Source organism: Pleurodeles waltl, chromosome 11, assembly GCF_031143425.1.
Source record: "Pleurodeles waltl isolate 20211129_DDA chromosome 11, aPleWal1.hap1.20221129, whole genome shotgun sequence".
In the NCBI taxonomy this organism is placed as follows: domain Eukaryota; kingdom Metazoa; phylum Chordata; class Amphibia; order Caudata; family Salamandridae; genus Pleurodeles; species Pleurodeles waltl.
This window is the reverse complement of record NC_090450.1, coordinates 504259720-504287448: the sequence shown is the minus strand read 5'-3', so window position 1 is coordinate 504287448 and position 27729 is coordinate 504259720. Positions and strand designations below refer to the sequence as shown.

Sequence of the window (27729 nt, the reverse complement as noted above, 5' to 3'; positions counted from 1 at the left end):
CTCATTTTTAGTGAACTTTATTGCATATTATTTTAATCCACTGCATCAAGATTGGCAATGGCAAATGTGCCAGAAGACCCGGCTCACCAAACTTATGGTCTGCCCACTAGGGCTGACAGATGTGTTTCCTCCAGCACTTCCTGAATGGCTCTGCCAATGGAAATTTTACACCAGCAGACTTGGTGCCTTTGGTTTAAGTACATCATATCATCTGCTCTATTTAGAGCAGACAATCTGATATAGTTTTTTTTTTTCTCTTCTGGACCACCAGATATTGCCTGCCGGTCCCAAAGAGTGGAAAGAAAAGAAAAATGAATCTCATTACCTGTGAGAAACATGCCAAGATATTGGAGCCATTCATGTTTTGGTTTACAGCAACAAACTTCCACTCCCACTTTGGAAGAAAATTACGTCTACCCTTGTTAGCGTCATTTTTACGCTCAGGGCAGGCGTTAAGGGACCTGTGGGCTCGAAAGGAGCCCAGAGGTGCCCTCCCATGCCTCCAGGGCCACCCCCTGTCACCCTTGCCCACCCCAGGAGGACACCCAAGACTGGAGGGACCCATCCCAGGGACATTAAGGTAAGTTCCGGTAAGTATTTTTTTAAAAACAATTTGTGGCATAGGGGGGCCTGATTTGTGCCCCCCTACATGCCACTATGCCCAATGACCATGCCCAGGGGACATAAGTCCCCTGGGCATGGCCATTGGGCAAGGGGGCATGACTCCTGTCTTTGCTAAGACAGGAGTCATTTCTATGGGGGTTGGGAGTCGAAAAAAACGGCGCAAATCGGGTTGAGGCGAAAAATTTGCCTCAGCCTGACTTGCCCCATTTTTTGACGCCCAAGCTCCATATCCCCCTACGCCGGCGCTGCCTGGTGTACGTCGTTTTTTTCCACGCACACCAGGCAGCGCCGGCGGCTAACGCCGGCTAACGTCATTGATTAAATACGGCACCCGCATGGTGCTTCAGAATAGCGTTAGCCGGCGCTAATTTTTTTGACGCAAAACTGTGTTAGCGCAGTTTTGCGTCAAAAAGTATAAATATGGTCCTCAGTGCCTTTTGGGAAGTCATCATGTCAGTGTTTCCTCTTAAACCATATAGATCTTCGTAAGGCTTGCAGTGTTATATTTATAAATATGGCTAGCAAATCCACCAAGGCAGCAGAGGTTATTATTAACTTGGCCTCAGACACCTCAGTGCCAACTACAATGGAGACTGCTAGTCACTCTCTGCCTGCCTGTCACCAGCACTGCCTCTAATTCCTCAAGGAAGATGGCTGCAGTTAATCCTTCTCAAGGAAGATGGTGGTTCTTTTCCCCTCTCAGGGGAAAGAATACAGCCAAGAATGTCAGTTCATGAGACCATGCTGTGATTCCCCTGTCCGAATCAATGGGTTGTCAGTAGCCAGGATGTAAAATGCCACAAGTGCAGAGACTGGCAGCTGTCACCAGGAAATAGAGAAGATATTTCATTGCCATCAGCATATAAAACCAGGTAGCAAAAATGGGCCCAGATTTACAAACATTTCATGCAATGCAGCATAGCAAGTGAAGTTGCTGAGCTGCGCTCCATGAAACGGAAAGAACAGAACTGCACCATATTTTCAAAGAATAGCACAGTTCTAATTGTCACTGCTCGGGCACACTTTAGACTGCCTAAAACCAGTGCAGACCTCTTTGTATGTGTACTGCAGAATGCATCATACATGCACAGAGCAAATAACAAGGAGAACTAGAGATATTTTTCCTCATTGCACCAACCTTAGGGAGGTGCACCCCAGGCTGATTTTTGCCCCAGCGACCTCAGCCCCTGGAACCTGGCAACATTTTTAGGGGGAATGGGGCCATGCATTGCCCCCCTCCTACTGCCGATTTTGGCCCTTGGGACCCAATCCCCTGAAGCCCTGCAGCATTTTGAAGGGGGAGAGGGGCACGCACCTCCTTCCCTGGGCCTATTTTAGCCCCAAAGACCCCATCCCCCAGTGCCTGCTGTTATTTTGAGAGGAGGTGTTCGTGGCCCTCCTCCCCAGGTTTTTTGAGCCCCAAGGACCCCATCCCAATGGGCCCAGTGTTATTTTGAGGGGAAGTGGGCATGTGTGTCCCCCCTCCCCGGGCTGATTTCAGCCCCGGGACCCCATGCCCAGGCCCAGCAGCATTTTCTAATGGGAAGGGGGCTTGTGGCTTCCCTCCCTGGGCAGATTTACCGCAGGAACCAGCATATTTCCCACCTGTAGGGAGCAGCTAATACTGCTGGCGGGGGCAACATTTTCTTCTGTTTCTTTACCTGCTTCAGTGTGGGCAGGAAAACGCATGAAAAGTCTGCGCTCCGCAGGCGGGAGCATTTTTGAAGCTCCTACTTGCTGGGAGTGGACTTGGTGTTTTCTCCTGCTTGGTGGGAAATACAAAAAATATCCTGCCAGGTGAAAACAAACACAAGTTTCCATTCCCACGCCTCTGTGGGCTGGAAAACTGCTATGTTGGGGGGGGGGGGGTTAACTGTGACATAGCTTGCAAGCTGACTCCTGGGGTGGGCTCCCCAGGGCCTTTAGAGGCTTAGGAAGGTGGCCACTGCCTTTTTTTTTTTTTTGCCATCCTGCGTGAGTCTTACCGAATCGCAGCATTTTTGCTGGTTTTTTTCTGTTCTGTCCCAGGGGGAAGGTCCCTCTTTGTCCTCCTCTGAGGCCGAAGTTATCAGGGCATCCCTTCCCTGACTCGTATATCTTTTTTTTTTTTCTTTAGAACTTCAGGACAGGGGACTAAGTCCCCAAGTCCTGTAATGGCTGGGGCAACATTTTTCTCATGTTACCGGGAGCCAGTCGGAGCCCTCGTTCTCGCAAAAGTCTGACACCTGCGAGATCGCCCAAGGGAAATAATGCTCCCTGAGCCAGTCAGAACACTCTATTTTTAAATTGACGCCCCTGCGAGAGTCTCTGAAACTGCCAAATCAAACAATTATTTTTGACCATTAATTTCTCAAAAACTACTGAACAGATTTACATCAAATCACAAAAAGCACAACCTGTGGACCAAGATCTAGCTCCCTGACGAATTTGGTACAATTTCATTCAGCAGTTTTTTTCTGCAGCCCACCTTAAAAATTCATGGGAATTGTGTGTTTTGGGACCCCCTTTTTTCTCGGCCCCCAGATTACGGCTCAACCCGAAACTTGCCTTGCACACACAGTTAGAAAAGTAGCACCTTTTTTAAACGTTTCATAGAGACTCATCAAATGCAGTCAAAGTTATTAGTAACTCAAAAAACGCTTTCCTATGGAAAAATGATCTTCACTATAACTCGTAACCTAATGTAACTATGCCTCGTGCCCCCACCATGCATAGTTTTTCTCATCAACAATTTTATTGCAAATGGTGCTGTGATATTATCAATGATGTCATAGAAGATGTCATGACTGATGTAATATGTGTGGTAATTAGCAGTATTGGCAAGGGGCGCAAGTTATTGTTGCCTTAGGGCACAAGTCTTTATTTCTTGAGATAACTATAACTGCTGACTTTCTATGGTTTTATGTGTGTAAAATCCAAACCTAACTATAACTTGTAACCTTTGTTTTTTTAGTGAATCTCTAAGGTTTTTTAAATTCTATTTCCTAACTATAATTCCTCTGTAACCTTTGTTTTTTTCAGTGAATTTCTAGGGTTTTTTGTAACATAAAGTAATATTTAATTACCATACATTTATCTAACCACTGCGGCAGGGTTTGGCCATATGCCACCCATGGCCTTCGGCCTTGTACATTTGGGGTTGCCCGCAAGACTGCTGCTTTTGGCCCTGGGACCCATCCCCTGGGGCCCGGTGCATTTTGTAGGGGGAAGGGGGACCCTTGTCCCCCTCCTTGGCCCGAATTTGGACCGCGGGACTCCATTCCGGAGCATGGTACAATAATTTAGGGAAAAGGGTATCTGGCTCCCCTTCGCCTGGGTCTGTTTTGGCCCTGAGGATCCCATTCCCTGGTGCCCACAACTATATTTATGGTGGAATGGGAACACACACCCCCTCCCTCAACCAATTTCGGCCCCTGGTTCCCCATCTTTCAGGGTCTGGCCATATTTCAAAAGGGGAGGGGGCACGCAGCACCCCTCCCTGGGCTCATTGGAGCCCCAGGAACACCTTCCCTGAGGCCTGACCAGTGTCTAAGAGGGGAGGGGGGGGCGCACAGCCCCCCTCCCCATGCCGATTTCAGCCCTTGGGACCGCATCTGCCAGGTCCCTGACAACAAAGTGTGGGTGCCCTGGTGCCCACCCAGTACATCTACCAGTGGGAGCAGGGAAACAGATAAAAACTCTGCTCCCAGCACATTTTTCATGCTTCCGCCTGCTGGGAGAAGACTTATGGCCTCATTTAGAGTTCAGCGGACAGGTTATTTCATCACAACGGTGATGGCTATCCCATACGTCAAAATATGAGTCCCATAGGATATGATGGGACTTATATTGCAGCGGACGGGATATCTATCACCCTTGTGATGGAGTAACTCATCTGCCAAACTCTAAATCAGGCCCTTAGTGTTTGCTCCCATTTGGCAGAAGCTTTGAAATTGCTCCCAAGCAAGAGCAAACACCAGTTTCCCTGCCTGTGCCAGTGCGGTCAGGGAAACTGCTATCTTCCAAGGGTGGGCTCCATAGGACATAGCCTGAGCCAGCCCTTTGGGGTTCCCGTCCCCAGGGCCATTAGTGGCTCAGGGAAACAGGCCGGCCCCCCTCCCCATTTCATAAACAGCCATGCCCCCGGGAGATGGGGTTCTCCTCCTTCTTTTTAAATGTCTGGCCGGGCTCTGGGGGGATGGCGACCCGGGGCCAAAATCAGCCCAGGGAGGGGGCCATGAGCACCTTCCCCCTTTAGCAGCTGGGCCGAAGGGGATGGGGTACCCAGGGCTAAGACTGGCCCAGGGAGGGGGGCCATGTGCCCCCTATCCTTTTTTCAATAAGGCTGGGCCCTGGGGGATGGGGTCCCCGGCCTGAAATCAGCCCAGGAGAGGAACAGCATGGCCCCTATCGCTTGTGAAAATCAGCTGGGTCCCGAGGATGGCTGAAATCGGCTGTAAGGTACCTATAACTTGTGCCCTGCCATACACAGTTTGTTCTTCAATAATTTGACTGCTAATGTTTTTATTTATGTTCTAATTGACATTCTAGAAGTTGTCATGAGTGTTGTAATATCTGGGGTAATTAGCAGTGCACAGCGAGAGTGCAAGTTATACTTACCTTAAGGCGTGAGTTATAGGTACTTGAAATAACTCTAACTATAAGTGCTGAACTTCCATGGTTTTGTACGAGTAAATTCAGAGCCTAACTGTGATGTCCCTGTAACCTTTGTTTTTCAGTGAATGTCTATTTTTTTTAAAGTAAAGTAATTTACATTTCTATAGGTTGATCCAGCCACCGCCACGTGGCCATGCACGGTGGGGGTTGGCCGCAGGGCCTGACCTGCTGCCAGCCCCTGCGGCCTACCCCCGATAACCCCCCAACCCGGAGCCGCACACTGCCTTGGCCATGCACGGTGGGGGTTGGCCGCAAGGCCTGCAGCTGACCCCCATAACCACCCAACCCAGCACCATGCGCCGCTGATTGGTCTGCTCTCTTGGTGTGAGAATAAGTGTGAGAGGGTGTCTCTGGGTGTGCGAGTGTCTAGGTGTGAGTGTGGGTGCGTGAAGGTCTGAGTGGGTCTCTGTGTGGGTGCATGAGGGTCTGAGTGGGTCTCTGAGTGGGTGCATCAGTGTCTGGGTCTGAGAGTGGGTGTGTGAGGGTCTGAGTGGGGCTGTGAGTGGGTGCATGAGGGTCTGAGTGGGGCTGTGAGTGGGTGTGTGAGTTTCTGAGTGGGTCTGTGAGTGGGCAAGTGAGGTACTGAGTGGGTCTGTGAGTGGGTGCATCAGTGTCTGAGTGGGTCTGTGAGTGGATGCGTCAGTGGGTGTGTGGGTCTGTGAGTGGATGTGATTGCTACTATGAGTGAATGAATTAGTGAATGAATGACTGAATTTTTTTTGTTGTCACTAATATTTGCAAATTTGTTGTGATGTTACACAGGGGACTGCGCTGAACATCACGACAAATATCGCACAGCATGAAAAAAATATTTTTAAAGACAAAGGGCCTGATTACAACTTTGGAGGACGGTGTTAAACCGTCCCAAAAGTGGCGGATATACCACCTACCGTATTACGAGTCCATTATATCCTATGGAACTCGTAATACGGTAGGTGGTATATCCGTCACTTTTGGGACGGTTTAACACCGTCCTCCAAAGTTGTAATCAGGCCCATAATTTCACTCTCACAGACTCCTATATCACAGCTCTGCGGTTAGGGTACCTCCAGCCGGACCCCTTAAGACACTTTTCAGTTTATTTTTCAGCCCGAGGACCACGTCCCATTACCTAAAATGGCGGGCGCAACTTTCTGGTCAGGTTGCAGCCAGCCAATCACAGCATTCCTGTTGGCACGTGCATTCGCAATATGCCACAATAGATCCGCGGCCCTAGATATACAAATTTATTTCTCCTTTAATTTCTCAAAAACTACTTAACATATTTACACCAAATGTGCAAAAGCTAAGTCTGCGTACCAAAACCTACTCCTCTGCCAAATTTGGTGTACCAATTAACAGGGAAGCGCACGTTGACCCTCCCCCTTTTTTTCGGCTTCTGCTTAATGGGTCACCTCGAAACTTTGAGTGTGCAACAAGAATCACCTGGGTGCTTTTTATGGAAAATTTCATGAAGATTTGTCAAACGGTGCCAAAGATATGGGCAAGTCAAAAAACGTTTTTTCTATGGAAACATGGTCCTAACTGTAATTACCTACTTGCAACAGCCAGTAGGGTGTGTGTTTATATATATATATATATATATATATATATATGTTTGATGGCATGTGTAGCTGCAGATACACATGCTGTGCATTATCCTGCCATCTAGTGTTGGGCTCGGAGTGTTACAAGTAGTTTTTCTTCGAAGAAGTCTTTTCGAGTCACGAGACCGAGGGACTCCTCCCTTTCGGCTCCATTGCGCATGGGCGTCGACTCCATCTTAGATTGTTTTCTTTCCGCCATCGGGTTCGGATGTGTTCCTCTTCGCTCCGTATTTCGAATTGGGAAAGTTAGCTAAATATCGAAATTTCGCTGGTATTGTTCGCGCTCGGTACCAGTTTAGTGTTAGCGTATCGACACAGATAGTAGAAGCGCTCCGGCGGCCCTTCGGGGATTCCGCTCTTCAGCGGGCATGGTCGGCCCGACCGCATCCATCGACGAAACTAATGGACCGGACCCCCTTTCGCTTCTGTCCGAAGTGCCACTCGAAGTATCCTTATACAGACCAACACTTGGGTTGTAATCTGTGTCTATCACCCGAACACAGGGAGGATACTTGTGAGGCCTGTCGGGCGTTTTGATCTAAAAAGACCCTACGTGATCGAAGAGCCAGAAGACTACAAATGGCGTCGACACCGAGAGAACAACTCGACGTCGAAGAGGAGGAAAGAATTGCCATCCAGAGAACGGACTCAGACGATTCCAAAAGTGAGCGACCCACGACGATGCAGAAAACAGTGAGTAAAACTGCCCCATCCAAGACTCACACAAAGATCGTCAAGGCCAAGGGGATACCACCGCCAGCAGGCCAAGGCTTAACCCATTGAAAAGAAGGTGACCAAACATCGGCACCGAAAAAGGGCAAAGAATTGCCAAAGACATCTGACTCCGGTCTAGATTCAGGCTCCGAACGATCTTGGCACCGAGAGTTCGACTCACCTAAGGTGGGAAAAGTAACGTCTGAACCGAAAAAGATTTTATTGGAAGCATCGGTACCGAAAAAAGCGGCTTCGGATCCCAAAAGAAGCTCTTACACAGAAGAGCAAGGACTTTCCAGCCAAATGCATAAACACAGATTTGAGCAGGAAATAAGTATGGGGGAACCAGACCATACCCAAAGGAGGTTGCATATCCAGAAAGAGACTGGAAAAATACAAACTCTTCCTCCAATTAAAACCAAAAGAAAGCTGGCATTTCATGAGTCAGAAATGCAGCCGAAGGCAAAGGTGGCAAGAAATAAAACCCCACCACCAAGGTTTTCGCCACAACCTTCCCCACTACACTCACCACAGCTGTCCCCAGTAACAACACCTCCAATGCAGTCACCTACTCATACAGGGATGACACAGGATGATCCGGATGCATGGGGCTTATATGATGCTCCAGTATCAGACAACAGCCCAGATTGTTACTCAACAAGGCCGTCACCTCCAGAGGACAGTACTGCATATACGCAGGTACTATCAAGGGCAGCTACGTTCCACAATGTAGCAATGCATTCAGAGCCAATAGAGGATGATTTCCTATTCAACACCTTGGCATCCACCCACACTTCATACCAGAGTCTGCCAATGCTCCCGGGCATGCTCAAGCACGCAAAACAGATCTTCCAAGTCCCAGTTAAAGGAAGGGCTATAATGCCTAGGGTGGAGAAAAAATACAAGCCTCCCCCAACGGACCCTGTTTTTATAACACAGCAACTCTCACCAGACTTGGTGGTTGTAGGAGCAGCAAGAAAGAGGGCAAACTCTCAATCGTCAGGAGACGCACCACTGCCTGACAAAGAGAGTAGGAAGTTTGATGCAGCAGGCAAACGTGTGGCAGCACAGGCAGCCAATCAATGGCGGATCGCAAACTCACAAGCCCTGCTGGCTCGCTACGACAGGGCACACTGGGACGAGATGCAACACATTATACAGCACTTGCTCAAAGAACACCAAAAACGTGCCCAACAGGTTGTGGAAGAAGGACAAGCAATATCCAACAACCAATTAAGATCCGCATTAGACTCGGCAGACACAGCAGCACGAACAGTCAACACTTCGGTAACCATTCGCAGGCATGCATGGTTACGAAGCTCGGGCTTCAAACCAGAAATCCAACAAGCTGTGTTAAACATGCCTTTTAACCATGAACAATTGTTTGGGCCGGAAGTGGACACAGCAATTGAAAAATTAAAGAAGGACAAGGAAACGGCCAAAGCCATGGGCGCGCTCTACTCCCCACAGAGCAGAGGCACATTTAGAAAGCCACAATTTAGAGGGGGGTTTTGAATGCAAACACCAGAGCCTTCCACCTCGCAAACCAGACCTACCTATCCGGGACAATACCAGAGAGGAGGGTTTTGTGGTTCATACAGAGGTGGACAATTCCCAAGAGGAAGGGGAAAATTCCAAACACCTAAGACAAGTCAAACCAAACAGTGACTTCAATGTCACAAAACCCCAACACTTAACACCAGTGGGGGGGAGACTTACCACATACTACCAAAACTGGACACATAACTACGGACACATGGGTCCTAGCCATTATCCAACATGGTTATTGCATAGAATTCATCAATTTCCCACCAGATGTGGCCCCAAGGGCACAGAATATGTCCAAACAACACTTAGACCTATTACAACTAGAGGTCCAAGCATTATTACAAAAACAAGCAATAGAGTTAGTACCCAAACTTCAGAAAGGAACAGGTGCCTACTCACTATTTTTCCTAATTCCAAAAAAGGACAAAATGTTAAGACCTATATTAGACCTCAGAACACTGAATCTCTTCATCAAGTCAGATCACTTTCACATGGTAACACTTCAAGACGTGGTTCTCTTACTAAAAAAAGAGGACTATATGTCAACGTTAGATCTCAAGGATGCCTACTTTCACATACCCATACATCCTTCCCACAGAAAATACTTAAGGTTTGTAATACATGGCGTACACTCTCAATTCAAAGTGTTACAGTTCGGGATAACAACAACCCCAAGGGTATTCACAAAATGCCTTGCAGTAGTAGCCGCTCACATAAGGAGACAGCACATGCACGTATTCCCATACTTAGACGACTGGCTAATAAAAACCAGCACTCAACAACAGTGTCTTCTTCACACGCAATACGTTATAGAAACTCTACACAAACAAGAATTTTCTATAAATTAACAGAAATCACATCTGCAGCCATCCCAAATACAACAATACTTGGGAGCAACACTCAACACACAAAAAGCGATTGCCTCTCCAAGTCCACAAAGGTTACAAGCGTTACAAAATATAACATCAAACATACAGCCAAACCAACACTACCAAGTAAGGTTTGTAATGAACTTCTAGGCATGATGTCTTCATGCATAGCCATTGTCCCAAACGGGAGATTACACTGCAGCCTTTACAACAGTGCCTAGCAAAACAATGGACACAGGCACAGGGTCAACTCCAAGATCTAGTGTTGATAGACCGCCAGACACACTTCTCGCTTCAATGGTGGAACCCTATAAATTTAAACAAAGCGCGGCCATTCCAGGACCCAGTGCCTCAAGATGTGATCACAACAGATGCTTCCATGATGGGGTGGGGAGCACACCTCAACAAGCACAGCATACAGGGACAATGGGACAATCAACAAAAACAACTCCACATAAATCATTTAGAACTGTTGGCAGTGTTTCTAGCATTAAAAGCATTTCACCCACTAATAGCCCACAAACACATTCTTGTCAAAACCAACAACATGACAACAATGTATTATCTCAACAAACAAGGAGGGACACACTTGTCACAACTGTGTCTCTAAGCCCCAAAAATTTGGCATTGGGCAATTCACAATCACATTCGCCTAATAGCACAATACATCCCAGACATTCAGAACCAGTTGGCCGACAATTTCAGTCGAGATCACCAGCAAACACACAAATGGGAAATTCATCCACAGATCCTACAGGATTACTTCCTACGCTTGGGAACACCAAAAATAGACCTATTTGGAACAAAAGAAATCGCAAAATGCCAAAACTTTGTGTCCAGGTACCCATACCCTCAATCCAAGGGCAATGCGTTATAGATCAGTTGGTCAGGGATATTTGCTTACGCTTTCCCCCTCTCCCACTCATTCCTTATCTGGTAAACAAACTAAGTCAAAACAGACTCATACTAATTCTCATAGCACCAACCTGGGCTTCCCAACCGTGGTACACAACACTGCTGAACCTATCTGTAGTACCGCACATCAAATTACCAAACAGGCCAGATCTGTTAACTCAACACAAACAACAGATCAGACACCCGAATCCAGCATCGCTCAGTCTAGCAATCTGGCTCCTGAAGTCTTAAAATTTGGGCACTTAGACCTTACACAAGAATGTATGGAGGTCATTAAACAAGCTAGAAAACCTACTACAAGACATTGTTACGTAAACAAATGGAAAAGATTTGTTCATTACTGCCACAATAATCAAATTCAACCACTACATGCTTCCGCAAAGGACATTGTAAGCTACTTATTACACTTACAAAAGTCTAAGCTAGCATTCTCTTCAATTAAAATACATCTCACAGCATTATCTGCCTATCTGCAGATTACACATTCAACATCGCTTTTTAGAATCCCAGTCATCAAAGCATTTATGGAGGGATTAAAAAGAATCATACCCCCGAGAACACCACCAGTACCTTCGTGGAACGTTAATATTGTATTAACACGACTCACAGGACCACCATTTGAACCCATGCACTCTTGTGAAATGCAATACTTAACTTGGAAAGTAGCCTTTCTAATAGCTATCACATCACTTAGAAGAGTAAGTGAGATACAACCATTTACTGTACATAACCCTTTATACAAATACATAAACATAAAGTGGTTCTCCATACAAATCCCAAATTCCTACCAAAGGTTATATCACCATTCCACCTAAACCAAACAGTGGAACTCCCAGTCTTCTTTCCACAGCCAGACTTAGTAGCCGAAAGAGCCTTACATACATTAGACATAAAAAGAGCACTAATGTATTACATTGACAGAACAAAACAATTTTGTAAAACAAAACAATTGTTCGTAGCCTTCCAAAAACCTCATGCAGGTAATCCTATATCCAAACAAGGCATTGCCAGATGGATAGTTAAATGTATTCAAACTTGCTATATTAAAGCAAAAAGAGATTTACCTATTGCACCAGGAGCACATTCCACTAGGAAGAAAGGCTCCTCAATGGCTTTTCTGGGAAATATACCTATGACAGAAATTTGTAAGGCAGCCACCTGGTCTACGCCTCATACATTCACAAAGCATTACTGTGTAGATGTGTTAACAACACAACAAGCCACAGTAGGACAAGCTGTATTAAGAACATTATTTCAGACAACTTCAACTCCTACAGGCTAAGACACCGCTTTTGGGGAGATTACTGCTAATTAGTCTATGCACAGCATCTGTATCTGCAGCTACACATGCCATTGAACGGAAAATGTCACTTACCCAGTGTACATCTGTGTGTGGCATGAGACGCTGCAGATTAACATGCGCCCTCCCACCTCCCCGGGAGCCTGTAGCCATTAGAAGTTGGATAAAAACTGTAAATTTGTAAATAAATATTATTTTAATACACATTATGTACATACATACCTACTCCATTGCATGGGCACATTTAGTATATTCACAACTCCTACCTCACCCTCTGTGGGGAAAACAATCTAAGATGGAGTCGACGCCCATGCGCAATGGAGCCGAAAGGGAGGAGTCCCTCGGTCTCGTGACTCGAAAAGACTTCTTCGAAGAAAAACAACTTGTAACACTCCGAGCCCAACACTAGATGGCAGGATAATGCAAGGCATGTGAATCTGCAGCGTCTCATGCCACGAACAGATGTACACTGGGTAAGTGACATTTTCCATATATATAGGGCCTCATTATGACCCTGGCGGTAGAGAACCGCCAGGGCCAACGGGGGCGGGAGCACCGCCGACAGGCCGGCGGTGCTCCCTTGGGCATTCTGACCGCGGCGCTTTGGCCGCGGTCAGAAAGGGAAAACCGGCGGTCTCCCACCGGTTTTCCACTGCCCCTAAGAATCCTCCAAGGCGGCGCAGCTCGCTGCGCCGCCGAGGGGATTCTGACAATCCTTACCGCCATCCTGTTCCTGGCGGCTCGCCCGCCAGGAACAGGATGGCGGTAAGGATTGTCGTGGGGCCCCTGGGGGCCCTGCCAATGGCATGGGCACTGCAGGGGCCCCCGTAAGAGGGCCCCGCTAGTATTTCACTGTCTGCGTAGCAGACAGTGAAATACGCGACGGGTGCAGTAGCACCCGTCGCACCTTCCCACTCCGCCGGCTCGATTACGAGCCGGCATCCTCGTGGGAAGGGAGTTTTTCCCTGGGCTGGCGGGCGGTCTTTTGGAGACCGCCCGCCAGCCCAGGGAAAAACTCATAATACCCTCCGCGGTCTTCTGACCGCGGAGCGGTATTATGGAAGGCGGCATCCTGGCGGGCGGCCTCCGCCGCCCGCCAGGGTCGTAATGAGGCCCATAATCTTAAAAAACCAAAGGTAACAGGCACATTATAGTTAGGTTCTGAATTTACTTTTACAAAACCTAAAATAAATCAGCAGTTATAGTTAGAGTTATTTCAAGTAACGTTATTTCAAGTAACTATAACTCACCCCATAAGCTAACTATAAATCGTGCCCCCGCCATGCACAGTACTTTCTTCATTAACTTGACTGCTAATGCTTCATTGAGATTTTTAATGACGTTATAAAAGTTGTTATGATTGCTGTAATATCTGGGGTAATTAGCAGTGCATGGTGAGGGCGCAAGTTGTAGTTACCTTAGTATGCACATAATTGTTGCTTGAAATAACTCTAACTATAACTGCTGAATTTCTATGATTTTGTACGAGTAATTTCAAAATTTGCACAAAATGTGTGTGGGATGTTGGGGGAGGGTGCCATCCCTCCCCTGCGTACAATTCAATATTTGCTCCAGGGAGGTGATGGTTCCCAGGGCTGTGGGGGAGGCCATAGGGCCTGCGGAGGTGGTGGTCCCCGGGACGCAGTGGGCCATTCCCTTCCCCCACATGTGTCTTTGTGATCGCTCCGGGGAGGTGGCGGTCCGCGGAGCTAATAGAAGTCCTAGGAGGGGGCCCTGTGTGCCTCCTCTTTTTTTAATGCCCCCAGGCCCAACCAGGGGCTTCATTAAAACACCTGCAGGAGGCCTCGCTTGTTTGTTTTTTTCTTTAATTTGCGGTGGATCTGCAGCAACTTGCGGCAAAAATGTAAAAAAAATAATTTTTTCCTCTTTCGGGGAGGTGGGGGTGTCCTCCTGGGACCCCAGCACCAGAGCTAGGGGGTCAAGGTGTCCCTACCCTGGCCCCTTTTCTGTTTTGCTAGCTTTTTTTCTAGGATGCAGCTTCAGCCGAGTTTCAAGATGACTGCCAATACTTCCTGGTTGAAGTATTGGCACCCAATCAGTCCTCTGCATTTCCCTTCATGAGCTTGTTATAATTGGCAAATCCTTCACGCCTATAGATATTTATATATTTTTTTCTTTTAATATCTCAAAAACTAATGAATGGATTAACATCAAATAACAAAAAGCACTGTTTCTGGACCAAGAGCTACCTTTCTGCAAAATCTGGTATAAATCCATCCAGCAGTTCGAGCTGTAGCCGTGTCTAAAATCCCTATGGGAATTATAACGGGTAATGTACTTTTTTAACCCAATCTTTTTCTCTGCCCCCGCTTGACGGATCACCCCGAAACTTCCCATGTGCAACAAGATGCTCGGGAGCACTTTTTTGGAAAATGTTGTGAGGATTGGTTAAACGGCGTCATATAGGCAAGTCAAAAAACTTTTTCTATGGGAGCATGGTCCTAACCATAACTACCTTCTGGCTACCGCCAGGCTATATATATATTTATATATATATATATATATATATATATATATATATATATTCAGCTGCCATTGTGAAAGTTATGGGGTGTTTCATCAAAAGGAGTGTCCTGTACCAGGATATCTGATAGAGACTTCTAGTTGCAGATGCCTTACCTTTGAATTTCCCCCAGACGTCAGACTGGATTTGGAGATTTTTGTTAGCATTACCCTTGAGAGCTATTAGGTGGTATCATTCAGCTCTGCTTCTGCTGTCAGCGTTGTCTGTGCCAGATATGATGTTGCACTTCCTATATAGCCATCACACTTAAGCGCTGTCAGTTGTTTTCTTTTCGCACCAGTAACTGCTGATCTGAAGAGAACTACTACTCAGTTATTTTTTGACTGGCTTTTTTCGAATTTTTGTTGAATATTTTTTCGAGTGTTCTAATCCTGGTGCGTCGAGGATGTCATCCATAAAGACCGGCTTTATGCCCAGTGGATCTTTTTATCGAGCAATGTCTGTGACAGATCCGCACCTCGTGTGTCTTTGGTTCCTGGAGCATGATCACGTCCTGAAGTTGTGCGCCAAGTGTCCCCATGCCATCCACATCCACGAGCGATGCCATGCTCATTGAAATCCCTGACTCCTAGTTTGGATCCTGAGCCTTTTCCTTATTGCTTCGGTTTCAAGATGAATGGGAGCGTTCACTGGACCCTTTAGAATACCAGTCCATGAAGAACCTATGAACTGGCGTACAGTCTTGAGTGAAGTCAGCAGACTGGATACTTCTCAACATACTAGCATGCTTTCTCCCCCTGCCGTGGCCACAGAGGGGGTAGCTTCCTACTTAACGGTAGTGAGGAGGGCAGTTGAGGTCCTGGACCTTGTGTTGCCATCAGTGGCCGTGAGGGCTAACCTCCTGACAAAGGCACTGCAACCAGGAGCTTCCACCTCAGAGCCCAAGCTACCATTTAAAGAGGCCCCCATGGATGTCCTACTGGTTACCTGGTCCAAACTAGCACAGGGGTTTTTGTGAACAGGACAATTGCCCACTACTATTGTTCCCCTCCAGAGGACCCAAGCTTTCTGACACAACACCCCACTCCTGAGAGCTTGGTTATCCAAGCCTCTGTCTCCCAGATCATGTTCCCTTCCACTCCCCCAGATAGAGAATCCAAAAGGTTGGACACACTTGGGAAGAAGATGTTTTTTTCCGCCAGCATTGCATTGTGGTCTGTGAACACTGCATGCCTTTTTGGCCGTTTTTCTCACACACTGTGGGTACAGTTGCACAAGTGCTGCCAAAGGTCCTGGAGGAGACCTGGGCTGTACTCTCTCAGGCTGTTGCAGATGGAAAGACACAGCGAAGTTCACAATGTGTAATGAACTGGACGCCACCAACTCGCTAGGTAGAGTGGTTTCATTGACGGTGGCCCTGAGGTGCCACGCATAGCGCTTCAAGGATTCTCCGCCTATGGCCAGGTCTGTGGGCCTTGGGATGGTCCCACGTCACCCTCAGTCTTCCTTTCACCCCTTTTTGTGGCTAAGGAAGGGGACTCCAACCATATCCGTTCCCTGCCAGCCACCATGTTGCGCATGCTGCCCAGCGTCTGTGTGGCCTAGATCTACCGACCTTGTGGCTAAGGTGGCCAGCAGTCTGGACAGTCTGCTGCCCCCACCTCTGCCACAGCTTTTAAGCCTTCCTAATCTGATTCCTCCCCATCTAGGAACAGTTGGAGGCAGAATTCACCATCACCTGTTCTCCCTCCTCCTCAAGACTACCCCTCCATCCATGTCACCATCCTGTGCTCGGATGACGGAGGATTACTTGTCCCTTCTCCGCGAGAGAGTTAAGACTCTCTTGGCCAAGGGACCCATAGAGAGGGTTCCCATGGCAAAAGTAGGTTGTGGTGCTATTCCTGCTACTGATGCGTTCAGTCTTCCTCTATCTCGATGACTGGCTGTTGAAGGTGGGCTCGACCCGGGCTGTAGTCTCCCACCTCCAGACCACAGCAGACCTCCTGCATTTGCTGTGGTTCACTATAAATATGCCAAAGTCACACCTGACTCCCTTTCAGATGCTCCCTTTGATCAGAACTCTTCTGGACACAGAGCGGTTTCAGGGTTATCCTCCTGAGTGACGAGTCCTGATTATTCAGGCTCTATTCTGGATTTTGGTGAGAATGAATCTGAGGCTGCTAGGCCTAATGGTCTCCTAATGGTCTCCTGCATCCTGCTGGTGACAGACACCAGATGGCATACACAGGCTCTGCAGTGGGACCTGATGTTCCAGTGGGCGCAGCATATGGGGAATCTCTCTGACAAGGTCCAGATCTGCAGTGGTGGCTAATGAATCGCAGTTGGGTCAGAGACAGATCCCTGTCCCTTCCTCAACCAGATCTGACAGTGGTGACAGATGCACCACTCCTCGGATGGGGCAGCCATCTGGGAGAAACATTTGGGCCCATATTTATCCTTTTGTAGCGCTGTATTTGCGTCGTTTTCTGACGCAAAATCGGTTGAAACTTACAAAATACAATTGTATTTTGTAAGTTTGCATCGATTTTGCGTCAGAAAACGACGCAAATGCGGCGCTAAAAAAGTATAAATACGGGCCTTGGTCTCTGGCGGAATCCAGACTCCACATAAACCTGTTGGAGCTCAGTGCTATCCGGCTGGCATTAAAAGCATTTCTTCCCTTTATCAAGGGGAAGATGGTGCAGATGTTCACGGACAACACCACCTCCATGTGGTACTGCAACAAGCATGGCAGGGTGAGGTCGTGGACTCTTTGTCAAAAGGTTCAGCACCTCTGGACATGGCTGGAACACCAGGACATATCCCTGGTGGTTCAACATCTGACGAGCTCTCCAGAACACCAGAGCAGGCAAACTCAGCTGAAAATGCTTAGCAGGTCACGAATGGCATCTCCATCCGGAGGTGGCACATGGACTCTTACAACAGTCTCTTTCAGCAGTGTAGAGAGCCTTGGTTAGATCAGCAGTTTTGCGCATTGGAGCTTCTAAGGTGGCAATCGCTAGGAGATGCTTTTCGTCTTGAGTGACTCCTCATGCCTCCTGCACGCCTTTCAGCTCATACCACTTCTGCCCAGAGTTCTCAATAAGATCAAGAAAGATCGAGCCAAAGTGTTCCTTGTGGCTCTTGTCTGGGCACTGAGAGTCTGGTATCCTGATCAGTCTGCCCTTTCGGGAGGATCTTCTGTCACAGCAACAGGGGAGATTCTGCACCAAAACATGTCCACTGTCCACCTTCTTGTGTAGAGATTGAGCTGCGACAGTTGACTGCTTTTGACCTTCCTCTTGAAGTCTGTAACATAATCTTGGCAGCTAGGTGCCCCTCCATCAAAATGGTATACGCCTGTTGTTAGAAGAAATTAGTGCAGTGGTGCACAGACAAGTCTGTTGACCCCCTTTCTGCCCCCTTCTCCTTGATGTCCTGTTTATCCTTCCTCTGGCCCAGCAGAGCTCTGCTATGGGCACTCTTAAAGATGATTTGTCTACCCATTGGGATCTGAATTTGTTTTTGACGTTTCAGATTTGCATTCCTTTCGAGCCTCTCCACAATTATTCTCTCAGGTGTCTCACTTTGAAAACAGCCTTCCTTTTGGCCATTACATTTGCTTTGCAGGGTGAGAGAGCTGCAGGCGTTGTCATCTAAACCGCTCTACCTTTCCATCTAGTCTAAAAAACTGGTGCTTCGCATTAGGGCCTCCTTTTTGCCAAAGCGGGTCATGCCCTTGCATGTAGGTTAATCCTTCACCTTGCCTACTTTTTACGCAGCTCCACATCCTTCTAAGGAAGAGGAGAGACTCCACGGCCTAGACCCAAAAAGTGCGTTGGTGTTATATCTTGATCCTACAAAAGAGTTTGAGGTGGATGATCAACTCTGTCGGTTATTTGGGTGCGAAGAAAGGTCTGCAGTGCAGAAGCGGACCATCTCCAGATAGGTCTTTCTCTATATTAAGGACTGCTAAGCACTGGCCAAAAAGCAACCCCCTGAAGGCGTGCTCATTCTACCCGAGCTACAGCTGCGACTACTGCATTAGCACATAGAGTTCCAGTCCTTTGCATCTATCAGGTTGCAAGGTGGGCATCTCTGCACATGTTTACCAAACACTGTTGCCTGAAGAGTCCGGTCCATAGGGACAGGTACTTTGCCAGTTTGGTCCTGCAGGACTTTCTAGTATGAACTTGGTTTGCAGAACCTCCTGATGGGATGGTATTGCTTGGGTATCTATTCAAAGGTAAGGAATCTGCAAATAGAAGTCTATATTAGATCAACAAGTTACTTACCTTTGGTTATGCCCTATCTGGCAGAGACAATATCTAGTTCTAGTTGCAGATTCCTTACCAACCCACCCATTCTTCCTGCTCTGCAAACTGATTTCTAGGAGCAGGGACTCCCTTTTAGGGCCTTAGTTTTGGTGCCCCTGTAGTTAGTTTCTTTATGGCTGTGCCCTATTGGCGTGAAAAGAAACTGATGTCAGCACACCGGGGTGTTGCCTATGTAGGAACCACAATGTCATATCCAGAGGGGACAACACCCCCTTTGCACACGGAGCCCATGAACACCACCTAATTGCGCAGGGGTGTACTGATCACGAAAATCTCCAGATCCCGCCTGACATCTAGGAGAAATTCAAAGGTAAGGAATCTGCAACTAGATGTTGTCTCTACCAGATAAGGCAATACCAAAAGTAAGTAAATTGTTATTTTCTCCCATTTTTTCTAAACCTGAAGCCTATCTACTTCCCTTTTAAAGGGAGTATGTTTGCACTATTTTTACTGAATCTGGACCTATCTTACTTTTGGGCACATTCACTTTCTAACTGAGCAAGAGGAAGAATGTTTAAAGACATATTTAAAGGAGAATGTGCAAATGGATTAGCTGTACTGTCACCTGGTAGACCATCTTTGCCTTTTGTACAAAAGATCAAGATTTAAGGCCTTTCTAGATTTTGAGGACTCCGTAGGATCACAATAGAATCACATGCAAGGACAGATATAACTTAGCTCTTATCAAACACATTTTGGAATCATGTCATGGAGCTTGAGTATTTTCTAAACTGGATTTATGAAGTGTGTATCATCTGAGGCGCATCAAGAAAGGTAAAGAGTGGAAGATGGCTTTCTGCACCCTTTTCAGCCATTAGGGATATTGTGTGATGCTGTTTGTTTTGCAACACACCAGCCATTTTTCAGCATTTTATGGATTAGATATCTTGTGATATGTTAAATCAGTTTGTCATGTTGTTCCTAGATTATTGGTTGGTGTAGTCTAAGATCCTAAAGGAACATCGAGTGCAAGTGGGTCTGGCACTGTCCAGGCTTAAGCAACAGCCTTTGTTGGAACGAGGATAAAACCTTGAATAAATATTAAGTACTTTTGTCTTGCCTATGGATCATAACAAGGTATCTCAGATTCACAAACTTTTGACAGTTTATTAAAGATTTTGCAGAGATTGCTGATCACGTGTCTTGAGTCTTAAAGAAGGTGAATTTGAAGGGAGATTTTCGATGGGATGATATGGCTGAAATTCGTCTATACATCAAAACAGTTGTTTATGCACACCCCTATTCTACATCATCAAGAATCTTCAAAAAAGTTCATTGTGGAGACAAGTGCCTTAGAGAGAGTATTGGGGACACTGATACTTCAGAAACAAGAACATTATGTGAAGAAACATCCAGTGTTTTATCTATCCAATGTTTTGTCAGAATTTGAATACATTTATTAGGGGATTGAGAGAGAACTCCTGGCAATGAAGATGGCGTGTGGTGATTGGAGAGATTTCTGATGGGGTCTAAACAACCTTTTGAAATTTTAACTGATCATAAAAAATTGCAATAGCTGAGAAATTTGCAATGTATGAATAGTCATCAATTGAAATGGTCATTTTTCTTCTCAGACTATGATTTTGTTATCACATACATTCCTGATTCAAAAACTCTGTTGGTAGATGCTTTGTCCTGTCAGTATTTTATCTATCCCAATTTTTGACAGAATTTCACTGAAACTACTCTGTCTTTGAGAAAGAGCTCATTTTTTGGCAATTGAAGTTGGTTTGTAGTGAATGGAGACATTCTGATGGAGTTTAAAGGACCTTTTGAAATTCAAAATGATCATCAAAATTTGTGTGAGAAATATTTTCATTGCAGGATGTGTCATCAAGCACTGTTGGCATTTTCTCTCACAGAGTATGATTTCATTATCGCATACCTTCATGCCTAAAAAAAAATCTGCAGATGCATTGGCCTGCCGGAATTCAGAATATACACTCACCTAAGATGAGCCTTTAACTTCTACATGACTATTTCTTGGAATGGTTTAGAATTTTTTCAGAAAGAGTAAAGGATGCACCAAAACAAATAAACACAAAACACTTACAACATCTTCTATTAAGGGCTTCATTGACTCAACGAAGAGCTGTATTTTAGTCAACAAGCTATTTTTATCTTACTAAGGAATTATATTTACAGGTAATGATGGTGTGTCATACTTGGGGTTTAGTTTTGCTATCCTCTTGGTTGGTGACTGCTCATTCTGATGCTATAGAATATGTGCTTGCCTGCCAAAATTGTGCTGAACATAAATCATTGCACACTAAGCCTTTTTGATACTTTCAGCCTTTGATAGTGGTCCTGAGATTGTGCCATATAATCTCAGCATACTGTATTACTGATTCCCCACCTTTGAGCATTATTTGATGACAGTAGACACCTTCTTCAAAGATGATTTTTTTTCATTTCAGAAGTTACCTTCATCTGCAGAACTAGCCTAGTGCTTTTTGACAGCACATATATTTCATCTGCACACATTACCTTTAGTATTCATTTCTAAAATTAGCACCCAGTATATATCACATTTTGGAAGCCAACACGTAAGGCATTGGGAGTTGAACAAGATCTTTCTGATGGTTACCATCCTCAATCCAGTGGGCAGACAGAGCTAACTAATCAACGTTTGAATCAATATTTCTACTGTAGTGCTACTTACCGTAATTTGATTTATTTTCCAACTGCAATGTTTTCTTACATAACAAAATATAGTATCACCATTCTTTTGTTTGCAAGATTTCCGCCCAAGAGTGTTTCTTTCTCCGTCTCAAGTAGAACTTTAAATTCCTGCAGTCACAAAACACTTGTGTTAGTTGAGGAGACATAAGCAAACGATTTCAGAACGTCTACACCATTCCAAAGTAATGATTAAAAAGCAGAGGACAAATCTAGATCAATTTGTAATAGAGTCTGTTTTGGAAAACATATTGGGTGGTTGCTTGTTTCTTTCCAGTTTGTACTTTAACAGTATACATTCAACTGTGATATCTTCGAGCGATTTATGATAACTCATCAAATTAATCCTGTCACTTTTTCATTGAAGCTACCACACACTTGAAAGCTTTATCTTGTCATTCATTCCTCGCAATTTAAGTCATGTGCCTGATTGTTGATTTCCACCTGTGCCTCCACCAATATTAGTAGAAGTACAGCCAAATTTTGAGGTGAAGATATTTGAGATTCCTAGAACTTTTGAGAAAGATTCTAGTTTCTTATCCATTGGAAATGCTATATGAGTAAGTGTTCCTGGGTTAACGCTTCTTCAGTTCATTTTCCTGTGCTGGTCTGTTGTTTGTTTTAAAGACATCCGGATAAACCCAGAGCTTCAAGATAGGGTCTTATTGTCACATTTGTTTTCAGAACTAATCCAAAGATTAGAGCTTACCGGCACTTGTGCAGTTTTGGACGAGGGAAACGTCTCCTTCGTGCTTCTGTTCAGTGCCCCACTTCATTGTTAGAAGCGGGCCTATCTGATTGTTAAGAGTCACTCCAGTGTGTCTGTGAGAATCCAGAGGGAGTATCATTTGGGTACCAGATGGTTCAGATTTTTAGGCACGAATAACAGCCCCTAGAATTCTGCATGGTACATGGAATGTGGTACTTGGGCTTCTTCCTAATGTAACTAGTTCCCACTTAGGGGTTGAGTTTTGTCATATACAGTGCCTGATCCAATATGATGGTTTCTCCATTGGAAGCTATGGAAACTTTCCAATCCAAGATGTGGCAAAGTCTCTAGTTGCCTGTTGCATGCATACAGAGGTCATCATTAGCAAGGGGAACACATTGCCTGTTTTTTTAATTACACTTTCGCCCCCTTGCTTTAAATTTTTGCCCATGAACTTTTCTCAGTGTGTTTGTGTAGGAGTAGTATAGCTTAAAGTTATAAATCCTAGTACTTCTAACAATAGGTTTCCCATGGAAAGAGTGTTCCATGCAGAGTAGTGTCTCTATTGACACCCAAAAACAGACACACAATGTTATTTGGCTTGCAAATGTGTTTGCATATGAATGTGACCAGGTGATTGTATTGGAATAAACTCAATGCAGCAGGAACTCTTGATCAACTTAGAGAACACGTCCCACATCCACTCACACCTCACCCAGGCTATATGTAAGATCCCACTACTTAGTGAACAAAAATCTGGTCCACTAGTGAAAATTCTGACAAGCTGACATCTCATCATAGGCTACAAAAGGAGTCTGTCCCTGAGATGTATGGCCCATCTTCTGTCTTTTCTTCCTTCTTATTATCTACCTTCTCTAATCAGTGGTCTTCCTCGCACCCTTTTGCCTTCTTGCATTAAGTTCTTCTCTTTTCCATAACATGAGAAATGTTGTCACTGGTTTCAGACTCTGGGATTGGAAGGGCAGGTTTGTGATCCAGAGGTATATTGGCACTATAACAGGAAAAGTCTACACTTATGCATTTTGCAATACATAAGAACTCTGATTGCCTCCTAAATTTAAGAATGCACAATATAGTAAAAATAATCCTGTTAGGGGTTCCTACCTTATTTGCGTTCCCTTTCATGTAGAATGTTCTAAATGCTTACTTGCTTTTTCGGGTATTCTTTTCAGTTTGGACTTTAAGGGAGGATAGATAGTAATCATAGAATCTGAACAAAGTGCACCCAATGCAAGAATGTATTACAGACCACAGTCCATTGATCTTTTTGGTGTGACTAACAGAAGCGTGCAGCAGCTTGCAACTTTTTGTTTACTAGACCAAAATAACCCAAGTGAATCGTGGTGATGGAGTGAAGAAATTCCTTTTTAATGAGTTTGGGAACGTTTAGAGATCGCATCTCACTGACCATGAGATCAGTAGATTTTTGGGGAGACAAAAGGGAGAAATTTAGTGGAAAGCAAGATTCCAGCCAACTGTCCTTTTGTGGGTGTTTCTGTTAAAGAGACATCTCTGGGTGTTTAATAGTTGCTTGAAAATCATGCTTCTTTTTAGTATGTATTTACACATCAGAGATTATTACCATTGCTAAAAAAATGGCTTGTCAGCTCAATTGATCTAAAAACAATGAAATGTGGTCACAAGATAAATGCAAGATTATTTTGTTGAAGCCTATTCTGTTTCGTTATATGGCTCACAGAATTGGCCTGCCTTTGACAGTCCAGATAATGTGGTTGATTTCTTCCAACTGACTATAGTAGCATTTTCATAAGTACAATACACAAGTTATTTAAATAATTTAAGAACATAAGATATATATTTCTTTTTTGATCTAGCACTGCCAATGGTGATACCTCAGGATACTACGGGGGCTAGTCTGCTGCTTCCTACCCAGAAATCACGAAACGGTCCAGCACATGCAATGGTCTTGAATGTTCGTGGTGATAATGAGATTGAAATAATGCATGGAAGTGACGAGACTGCTGAGCCTGTCCATCTTGTAGATTTGTTACATAATGAGCGCAATGCTGAACAAAAAGTGGATGCACTGACACGCCAGAATGGAGATGCTGAACATGTTCCTAATATGCAGACACGAAGGAATGAACTACAATCTGCAGAGGTCATTAATATATGTATGCCTCAGAATGACCTAGGGGTTGTACAAGCTGCCAGTAGACTACAGTCCCACATTGCAGTGAAGAGTGAAGGAGTCCCTAATACAAAGAAGCCACAGAATGAGCAAACGTCTGAATCTAACACTAATATACGGGTATCCCAAGGTAACCAGATAGGTGATGTTATTAAACACTTTTTTGTAATAACCCAATGGGACCTTACATGCACAGACATCAGGGTAGCCTCACAGATGAACCTTATGATAATATGCATCCACCTCAGAATAATCTGATGGGTGATTCCAGTGTTGATATGCATAAAGGTCTGGCCAGTCTCATGGGGGAACTTTTTCGAAGTATTAATTTATCTCCAGATAATGTGAAGAGTGATGCGGAGTCCTGTGCTGGCACAGAGATACATGTGATTAACCTGATAGATGAACCCTGTGCTAATGTACAAACACCTGAGGCTGGCTCCGTTTCTAGTGTTCGGCCTCCTCTGGGTGATGTGAAGAGTGATGTGGAGTCCTGCACTGCCACAGAGACACCTCTGATTAACATGATAGATGAACCCTGTGCTAATGTACAAACACCTGAGGCTGGCTCCGTTTCTAGTGTTCGGCCTCCTCTGGGTGATGTGAAGAGTGATGTGGAGTCCTGCACTGCCACAGAGACACCTCTGATTAACCTGATAGATGACTCCTGTGCTAATGTACAAACACCTGAGGCTGGCTCCGTTTCTGCTGTTCAGGTTCATCAGGGTGACAGGAAGAGTGATGCGGAGTCCTGTGCTGACACAGAGACACATCTGGTTAACCTGATAGATGAACCCTTTGCTAATGTACAAACACCTGAGGCTGGCTCCGTTTCTTGTGTTCGGGTTCCTCTGGGTGATGTGAAGAGTGATGCGGAGTCCTGTGCTGACACAGAGACACATCTGATTAACCTGATAGATGACTCCTGTGCTAATGTACTATCACCTGAGGCTGACTCCGTTTCTAGTGTCCGGCTTCCTCTGGGTGATGTGAAGAGTGATGTGGAGTCCTTCACTGCCACAGAGACACCTCTGATTAACCTGATAGATGAACCCTGTGCTAATGTACTATCACCTGAGGCTGGCTCCGTTTCTGCTGTTCAGGTTCATCAGGGTGACAGGAAGAGTGATGCGGAGTCCTGTGCTGACACAGAGACACATCTGGTTAACCTGATAGATGACTCCTGTGCTAATGTACGAACACCTGAGGCTGGCTCCGTTTCTTGTGCTCGGCTTCCTCTGGGTGATGTGAAGAGTGATGTGGAGTCCTGCACTGAGACACCTCTGATTAACCTGATAGATGAACCCTGTGCTTATGTACAAACACCTGAGGCTGGCTCCGTTTCTTGTGTTCGGGTTCCTCTGGGTGATGTGAAGAGTGATGCGGAGTCCTGCACTGCCACAGAGACACCTCTGATTAACATGACAGGTCAATCCTGGTCTAATGTACAAACACCTGAGGCTGGCTCCGTTTCTTGTGCTCGGCTTCCTCTGGGCGATGTGAAGAGTGATGTGGAGTCCTGCACTGAGACACCTCTGATTAACCTGATAGATGAACCCTGTGCTTATGTACAAACACCTGAGGCTGGCTCCGTTTCTTGTGCTCGGCTTCCTCTGGGCGATGTGAAGAGTGATGTGGAGTCCTGTGCTGCCACAGAGACACATCTGGTTAACCTAATAGATGACTCCTGTGCTAACGTACAAACACCTGAGGCTGGCTCCGTTTCTAGTGTCCGGCTTCCTCTGGGTGATGTGAAGAGTGATGTGGAGTCCTGCACTGCCACTGAGACACCTTTTATTAACCTGATAGATGAACCCTGTGCTAATGTACTATCACCTGAGGCTGGCTCCGTTCCTGCTGTTCAGGTTCATCAGCGTGACAGGAAGAGTGATGCAGAGACCTGCCCTGCCACAGACACACCTCCGGTTAATCAGAGGAGTGAATTCTATGCCAGTGTACAGACACCGGTGGCTTACACTGTTTCTGAACAACTTGAACTGTGATCTGCGGTGCTAATGTGCTGACATCTTTGGTTAATGTAGAAGGTGATTGCGATGATAATATGTAATCGTTTCTGAATACTCCAGTTGGTGAACGCTATGCTAACTTGCATAAACTCGATGGGTTAAGCCCGTGCTAACATGCCGGTAGACTAATCTGGATCCTACAGTTCATACACTTAAAAACGACCTGTAGATTTATCCAAATCCTTTTACACAAATGCCCCATTATAATCGAATTAATATGCTCTATCAGGTATAATTGACATGGATTATTTCACCTACCTCCTGACAGGCTTTGATCGTAATGAGAATTCAGTGGGACAGAGCAGGTCTCAGATTCGAATTTTTTTAAGCTTCTTTTGATTGTTTTTTAAAACACAAAAAGGCACGCACACCAGACACGACATAGGGCGCCATAAAATAAATGCAGAAGTTGTTAGAATCTTCTTTTCAAAATCGACCACAACAACAAAAAACAGAGTACATTGAATGACAAGATTTCTCGTGAAGAAAAGGATCCCTGGATGTCAGTCCCCCATTTGCGTTGTATTATTTTATACCTTCCATGGCAACCTCGGTTTGCATATATCGGAGATTTGATTGCCAGCTTCAGAACAGAGTTTTATGTTGAGAATGCATTTAAACGCTGAAATTGTAAGAGAATAAAAAGACACGCACAATGAACTTGAAAAAATTAACTGCTTCAGGTGATTATTTTGAAGTGTTAATAGCTACATGTGTTAGCCAAAAGCGTGTTATGAATGTAAAGAAAGGAAACCTGTAAGGAATGTACTTATTGCTTTTCACATTTAAAAAATACAAAATCAAAATTAAGTTCCCAGTAAGTTTGAAAATAATAAAATCCCTTATTGCTAGGAAGTATTTAACAGGGTTTTTCAAAGCTTCTATATGTGTTCCCACCCATTCTTATAAGAGGCGGTGGTACTAAGGTATTGTTTAGATTGAGCGCAAGTATCTTGTGTATTTGTTTTACACCCAAAAACCACAGGTGTACTCTAATCTCCCCTGCGTGCGTGCCGTTACCCCTTCACTGCTAAGCCTTTTCCCCCCTCCTGTGATAAGCCTTTTTTGGCTATTTGGGGTAGTTCATGCTTAGGCCCCCATTACTTT

The 27729-nt window shown here is 45.3% G+C and overlaps 1 protein-coding gene across 2 annotated transcripts in view; it reads left to right on the top strand.

The window, feature by feature from the left end:
• LOC138265818 (ubiquitin carboxyl-terminal hydrolase 12A-like) overlaps nt 1-27729 on the top strand; it is a 735388-nt gene that overhangs the window by 666715 nt on the left and 40944 nt on the right. The window contains exon 14 of one of the 2 annotated variants that reach the window (XM_069213884.1): nt 24279-27286. The exons of the other annotated variant lie outside the window; for it this stretch is intronic. Coding sequence (XP_069069985.1) covers nt 24279-24853 — 575 coding nt within the window. The 3' untranslated portion in view covers nt 24854-27286. Of the gene's footprint in view, nt 1-24278; nt 27287-27729 lie in introns of those variants that run through there. 2 annotated transcript variants of the gene reach the window in all.